This window comes from Sylvia atricapilla, chromosome 2 (genome assembly GCF_009819655.1).
Source record: "Sylvia atricapilla isolate bSylAtr1 chromosome 2, bSylAtr1.pri, whole genome shotgun sequence".
Classification (NCBI taxonomy): domain Eukaryota; kingdom Metazoa; phylum Chordata; class Aves; order Passeriformes; family Sylviidae; genus Sylvia; species Sylvia atricapilla.
The window spans coordinates 1,515,829-1,522,842 of record NC_089141.1 but is presented as its reverse complement, the minus strand read 5'-3'; the positions used below and the strand labels follow the sequence as shown (position 1 = coordinate 1,522,842).

The 7,014-nt window shown below is 53.0% G+C and overlaps 1 protein-coding gene across 2 annotated transcripts; it reads left to right on the top strand.

Annotated features, from left to right (window-relative positions):
• The first annotated feature begins 790 nt into the window (after window positions 1-790).
• WDR73 (WD repeat domain 73) lies at window positions 791-6,570 on the top strand. 2 transcript variants are annotated; one of them, XM_066340632.1, is made up of 8 exons: window positions 791-845; window positions 922-989; window positions 1,327-1,415; window positions 2,104-2,192; window positions 3,265-3,332; window positions 4,015-4,179; window positions 5,231-5,605; window positions 6,176-6,570. In XM_066340632.1, the coding sequence occupies exons 1-8, from the start codon at window positions 805-807 to the stop codon at window positions 6,412-6,414; spliced, it is 1,134 nt and encodes a 377-aa protein (XP_066196729.1). In that variant the 5' UTR covers window positions 791-804; the 3' UTR covers window positions 6,415-6,570. The 2 variants fall into 2 exon arrangements, with proteins under 2 accessions (XP_066196729.1, XP_066196730.1); XM_066340633.1 differs by lacking the exon at window positions 4,015-4,179.
• Window positions 6,571-7,014: the final 444 nt, after the last annotated feature.

The window sequence follows — 7,014 nt, the reverse complement described above, 5'->3', positions numbered from 1 at the left end:
ATTGAAGATTCTACTACATGAAAAGCTGGATATGATCTGGCAAATGAGAGATGTGACTGTTCCTGGCTCTGGCTGCTAACAGAGAACATCCTGCAGTTGTTTGATTGTAGGCTTGTGTCATGTCTGTAAAAGAAAACAGACCAAAAGGAAGTTGAACAGGAGTGAGGCTTGACATGGGCCTGGAGCAACAGAACAAGGGGAAAAGCAGGTTTTATGTTTAGAAGTAACACATTCAGCTCTGGGACCCCAAACATCAGGACATTCAGGTGTGCAGCAAGTGCAGGGAAAGCCATGGAGATGCTTCAAGGGCTACAGCCCCTCTGCTCTGGAGACAGGCTGGGAGAGGCTGAGGGTCAGCCTGGAGAAGAAAGGCTCCAGAGAGAAAAGGAACCCCTGCCTGGCTGAACAGGGCTCCAAGAGAGCAGGAGGACTTTGGGCAAGAGCCTGGAAGGACAGGACACGGGGGCATGGCTCCCCACTGCCACAGTGCAGGGTTAGAAATGCCTGTCTGTGAGGGCGGTGAGGCCCTGACACGGGTTGCCCACACAAGCTGCGGCCGTGCCATCCCTGGGAGCGTTCAATTCCAGGTTGGATGGAGCTGGGAGCAACCCGGCCTAGTGCAAAACGCTTCTCCCCACGGCAGAGGAACAGAAGCGGGTAAACCCTGAGGCCACCCCAGAGAAACCCGCCGCGCCGCCTCACGCCGCCCGCCGCCCTTCCACTAATGGCGGCGCCTCGGCGCCGTGACGTCACTGCCGCGCGTAGGCGTGTGACGTCAGCAGCGCGCCGGGGGCGGCCGTTGTCATGGAGGCGGCGGACGAGTGGCTGCTGCAGTCGCTGCGACTGTGAGGGAGCCCCGGACCCCCGCAGCCCGGCGCTGAGCCGGCCACCGCCGGCCTCATACCCGCCCTCTCTCCGCAGGTACCGCGACCTGCACACCTTCGAGCTGCAGGCGCCCACCCGCCTCATCGAATGGGCCCGCGGGAGCCGTGAGTGCCAGGCGGGGAGGGCTGAGGGGACAGGAGGCGCCGGGCTGGGCTCTGCCGGCGTGGGGCGGCCGCAGGGACAAAGGAGGGCCAGGGGCCGGGCCGGGGGCCGTGTAGAGGGAGAAGGGGGAAAGGAGACTGTGGGGTTGGGCCAGTCTGAGGGTGCACGATCAGAATCCCAGAAGTGGAGCTGAGTGGCTGGAGCAGCTCCGAGTTCAGCCTGGGCTCGAGCTCAGGGTCTGCGGGTCTCTGCGGTAACTCGGGTTTGTCTCAGGGAGGGTGGGCTGGGCACGGGGACAGCCCTCACCGTGTTCCTGGCTCTTCGTGCCCACCCTCCAAGGTGTCTGTGTGGCTGGCTATGGACGGTCTGATGGGAACGAGATCCTGCAGCTGATCCCACCACCAACGCTGCTGACAAAGGAGACCCAGGTGGGTGTTGCAAGCCAGGGTGGCACCAGGCCTCTCTGACCTCCTTGCCCTGATATTTTCAGAGACCAAGCCAGGGCTTGGTGGACTTCATGAGCTGTTACCTGTTGCTGTGACAAGGGCATGGCCAGGGATTGAGCAGCTTTGGTTGAAAGGTAAAGCACATAAGTGACCTGTTTGTTGTCTAGTCAAGTTATCCTGCAGCTGCTCTGCAGACAGCTTGGGTTGTGGACACTTCATCTCCAGGTATGTGAATAAAGGCGTTTCATGGGAAGAGAGGACAGATGAGGACAGCAAGCCAAGTGAGGAAGGGGCTTGCAGAGCAGCCCAGGCATGGGGGACCACGCTGCAGAGCAGCAAGGTTGGCCCTTGGGTGGGTGTTCTCTGCACTAGAGTAGAAGGTGGTGTTTGGTCAGTGGGTAGGTAGAAAGCTCCTGAGCCAGATGTGTACAGATGGCAACAAACACAGGCAGAGGGGCAGAGGTCTTGGCAGCAGCTTTCTCCAGATTTTTGTTCTCTATGACTCTTTTGGGATCCTTCAGTTCTATATCTCCTGTTGAAAAAGGCAGTGCTGGACAGGGCAGAGCTATACCAAGCAAGAGTTTGCCTCGTGTCTCTGTCATTTTGCGTGATAACTGAGCACAAGTTGTGCGTCACTGTGTGAAGAAATGGCTTTGCCTCTGATTTCTAGGGCCTGTGTCCAGAGAGAGATTTCAAGGTAGAATGTGGTGGATTTTCAGAGCGCCCAGTGTACAGCCTGAAATACGTGCCAGACACCAGGTATGACCACAGGGTGTATTGGAGATGGAAGGGGGACTTATCCACTGAGAGCAAACTGCTTTTGCATGCCTGCTTCCCAGCCCAGTTGGTAATCCTGCCAGCTTTGAGAACAGTATGAGTCTGGGCCAGTGACATACCAAGAACTGCTGATGTTGCTGTTCCCTACCCCACTTCTGAGCAGGAGGGGTCTGTAGAGTTCTCCTGCTCTACCTTCCCTTCCTTCTGCATTTGGCAATGTTTGGAGGTTCTCAGTAGCAGAACAGGACACTGGTGACTGGTGCCACTGCTCTGCAAGACCCTGTGTGTGTGCAGGTTCAGAAGCCTTTTTTCCTCCTCTGGATTTAGACCAAACAAACACCTCTGGCTGATTTATATCCCTTGTTCAGTCTCTCTTCCTACACAAGTCTCCATTGACTGCTTTGGGGCTGTCTGCATCGTTCTTACTCTAGTCCTTCTGGAAAGTGTGATAATTAAATCACAGAATCATAGAATCATTTAGGTTGGAAAAGCCCTATGAGACCACTGATTCTAACCATTCCCTTATCACTGCCAAGCCCACCACTAACTCGTGTCCCCAAGTGCCACACACGATTTCTACATCCCTCAAGGGATGGCAGCTCCACTCCTTGCCCTGGGCAGCCTGTACAAAAGCTGGACAACACTTTCAGGGAAGGAATTTTCCCAATATCCAACCTGAACATCCCCTGGTGCAACTTGAGGCCGTTTCCTCTTGTGCTGTCCCTTGTTCCGTGGGAGCAGAGCCCAGTCCCCACCTGGCTGCACTCTCCTGTCAAGGAATTGTAGAGTACAGAAAGGTGCCCCCTGAGCTGCCTTTTCTTCAGGTTGAGCCCCCCACAGCTTTCTCAGCCACTCCTCATAAAATATTCTTGTACATGCTGTTGCCTGGGACTCTGTTGCATGAGGAGCTCTATGGTCCTTCTAGAACTCTGCTCCAAGCAGAGGCAAGAGTTCCTGCTTACAGGAGCAGCCGAACAACTTTTCCCAGGCTGGGGAAAAGAAGGCTTTTGTCTGCTCCTGAGGAGACTCTTGTGAGACTCTTCTTTCTCCTCAGCTTGCTGGTAACAAGTGGCCCACCCGACAGCTCCCTCCAGATCTGGCAGGTGTCAGCAGAGGATTCAGGTAAGGGTTTCTGAGCTAAGGTACTTTCTTCATACTGTTGTTGCATCTCACATGTCTAGTTTCCCCTTCTTCCTGTGTGTCAGATGAGGACAGGAGTGCCACTTCCACGTCCTGAGTGACCACCCTTGTGTGGCACAGGCTACAGAAGGGCACAAGACAAGGGTCTACATCAGTTTTGGTTGTTTGGACTTAACAGCCCAAACTTCATCAGAGAATATGTATGTTTAGGTCTGTCACAGTAGCCTTGTACTGCATGTAGTTGGCACAGTGTCCCCTTAGTAGCACCAATGGATAGAAATAAAGCTCCATCCATTGCCTTTTGGGATAGACTGTGATCCACCTTACTTCTCTCAAAAAAGAATCACAATTGTGATTCAGGCTGCTACTGAGAAATACTTGTAAACCACCAGAAAAGAAATGCAAAAGGAGAAGAAAACTTCTTCACTGAACATAAACATCTCAATTTACAAATTTTCATTTGTTTTGTTTGGTGTTTTGTCAGTCCTTGCTGGATGGGTTGGGAAAAGGTTTTACCCTGAAGAGAAGGTTAGGCATAATTGTATTTCTTAGTGGGTTTGTAGGTCAGTTTTACCTATGTGAGGTATTGTTATGAAGCAGCTTAATTGGATGGATTGCTTGGTTCTCAATGTGTTTTACATCTGTTTCTTTCTCTTCCTAACAGATGTTATTAAATTTGTAAGCACCTTAGCAACAGAAAATGACACTGGGCAATCCTGGGCTAAAATTGCCACCATTTCAGCCAAAGCCCCATGGGTCCTTCACGGCTCAAGACTTGACAGAGTCCAAATTACAGAGGTTGAATCAAAGAAAAATGTCTACACAGCAGGTATTCAAGGCAAGCCTAATGTGTTATTTTTGGAAAGGTGGAGTTTGGGTAAAGCAATGCTACCTACTTGAGTAGCAAACATTTCGGTGAGCAGGTACTTTTGGACATATGCAAGGGGTTATAAAGATACTTGCCACAAGTATATTGTCTTGGGGAAAGAGGTGACAGTGGTCAGGTCCATCTCCAGTTGTTTACCACTCACCTTGCTCCAAATCTGGACACTGTCAGAGTCCTGTGCTGTCCAAAACAAGGGAGGTGACAGCCTGGTTACAACAGGGGGTGGGTGCAGATCTGGTTTCCTTGGGGATCTGGGGACTCTCTGCCTTCACCTATGCAGTACAACTCAGTCCCCACAGAGCTCATCAGCAGGGAGGGAAGAGGAGATGTGTATATCCAGTGGCAGTATCACACCATGGAGGAAAAAGAAAATCTCTCTGTCACTGTCCCTGTGCCACAGGGACTGACAGAATATTGGAGTGGTTTAGCTTGGAAGAGACATTTAAAGCTCATCTCATTCCAACTCCCTGCCATGAGCAGAGACATTTTCCACCAGATGAGGTTGCTCAAACCCTGACCAACTTGCAGGCACGAGGCTGCCACAGCTTCTCTGGACAACTTTGTCAGGGCCTCACCACCCTCACAGACAAGAATTTCTGCGCAATATCCCATTTAACCCTGCCTTCTGTCAGTGTGAACCCATACTCCCATGTCCTGTCACTCCAGGCCTTTGTCCAAAGCCCTTCTCCAGCTCTCCTGGAGCTTCATTAGGCACTGGATGGGGCTCCTTCTCTTCTCTCTGGAGCCTTCTCTAGACTGAACACCCCAAGCCCTCCCAGCCTGTCACCAGGGCAGAGGGGTTGCCCTCAGAGCCTCTCCATGGCTTCCTCTGGATTCATTCCAGCATCTCCACATCTTTCTGATGCTGGGGGCCCTGGAGCAGGACATACTACTCCTGAGCATACATCCTGCTTTCTTTCTCAGGCAATACCACAGCACAGCAATCCTGAAAATGCTCCTCATTGGACCTGAGACCTGCCTCTCTTTTTTCCAGCTTCCAGAGGCAGCGAGGAGCTCAGTGGCCTGGCTTTCCTGGACTGCAACACGCTGCTTCTGTGCTGCTCCACCGGCCGGCTGTGCCTGGCTGACATCCGGCAGCCACAGAGCCCCGTGGAGGCCACGCCGGTGCCCTCGGCGCCGGGCAGCGAGCTGTGGTGCCTGGGCACCAGGCAGGGAGCTCAGGCCTTGGAGCCCAGCTCACAGCCCGTGGCTCGCCTCTCGAGCAGGGGGCTCCTAACCCTGACAGACCTCAGGAAAACCTCCGAGTTCTTGGCCTTGGCAAAGGTCGGAGTTCCCTCTCCTGGCTCGGCTGCCGAGTTCCTGTGCGTCTCCTGGGCTCCCGCTCTGGAAGGCTACCTTGCCGTTTCAGGTAGGTGCTTAAGGCAGAGATCTCCTTTTCTGGGTGCTTTTTGGTTTTAAATTTTTGTCAAGGCCCAGTTCACTCCATCTAAAACCCCCCCAGTGACAGGGTGGCTTTTCAGGGCTGCCCCTGGAGCCAGTGGAGATGCCAGGTAATCGTCCTCTGCAGCTGCTGCTTTCCAACAACTCCGGAAGGGGCCTGGGTGGGTTCTGGAAGATGCCTGCTGCCATTCTGTGAGATCAAAGGCCCCAAGCTGACCACAAGTACTGCCCTGATAGTGCCAGTGACAGCCTGGCTGCAGGCTACAGCATTGATAATGCCAGCTGGGCAGCAAGGCTGCCTCTTGACCAGGGCCTTGCATGTTCATGCTCATGAATCAACAAACTTTAGGGAACTGGTCTGGGCTCTCCACAGCAGCTGTTTCCTCGAGACACTGTCCTCAGAGGCAGGGCTGCTCTCTTCTCACAGGTTGCTAGGCTGGGCCACTTTTCCTTGTTCCTCCTGGGAGGTGATCCTGAGCCCAGTTGGACTAGAGCAAAGCAATTAATTTCTGCACTTTCCAATTCCATTTTGTCCAAGGTTTTGATGGCACTGTGCATGTGTATGACACGCAGAGCTGGGACAGCTCTGGCAGGGAAGCAGAGCCCGTCTTCGTTCACAAAGGCCACGCATTTGGTGGAGCAGGTGGCAGTGGGGACCTTCCCCTGGTCACTGTGCACACATGGCATCTGCAGAAACCCAGAACTTTGTTGTCAGCAGCAAATGATGGTTCCTTGCACGTCTGGGACTGGGTTCAGCCCTGTGGGAAGTGTGGGTAGGTGGTGTTTTGGTGAGCTGGGGCATTTCCTGCCTCTGCTCTAGTTTGCGTGGGTTGCAGGGTGTGTGTTTGCCTGCAGATACTGTTTGGTGACTGTTGCAGTGAGCAGAACTGTAAAATTTCTATTTTAATAATAGTAAAAATTTTGGCTATGTTACTTGTTCTCTTTTATACCAGCTTTCAGACGAGAGCTGTGCTGTGGTTCTGACTGTGACTGCTGGCAGAGAATGTCCTGCTGTTGTTTGATCATAGGCTTGTGTCGTGTCTGCAGAAAGGGAGAGGAACAAAACGAAGAGATACTTGAGAAGGAAGGGCCTGGAGTGACAGGACAAGGAAGGGCTTCACACTGCCAGAGGGCAGGGTCAGATGGGATATTGGGAAGAGGGTGGGGAGGCCCTGGCACGGGTTGCTCAGAAAAGCTGCTGCTGCCTCATCCCTGGACATGTCCAAGGTCAGATCTTTCAGCAGCCTGGTTTAGTGGAAGGTGTCCCTGCCCATGGCAGGGAGTTGGAACTGGATAAGCTTTAAGGTCCCTCCCAAACCAAACCATTCTCCAATCTTATGGAAAAAATCAGGAGTTTGAGGAAACAGGCTCTCCTGT

Excerpts from the sequence above, each read along its gene's own strand:
- WDR73 (XM_066340632.1), top strand. The coding sequence starts at position 805 with ATGGAGGCGGCGGACGAGTGGCTGCTGCAGTCGCTGCGACT. Across the intron at positions 1,416-2,103 it reads TGCTGACAAAGGAGACCCAG|GGCCTGTGTCCAGAGAGAGA; the intron begins GTGGGTGTTGCA and ends TCTGATTTCTAG. Across the intron at positions 4,180-5,230 it reads GAAAAATGTCTACACAGCAG|CTTCCAGAGGCAGCGAGGAG; the intron begins GTATTCAAGGCA and ends TCTTTTTTCCAG.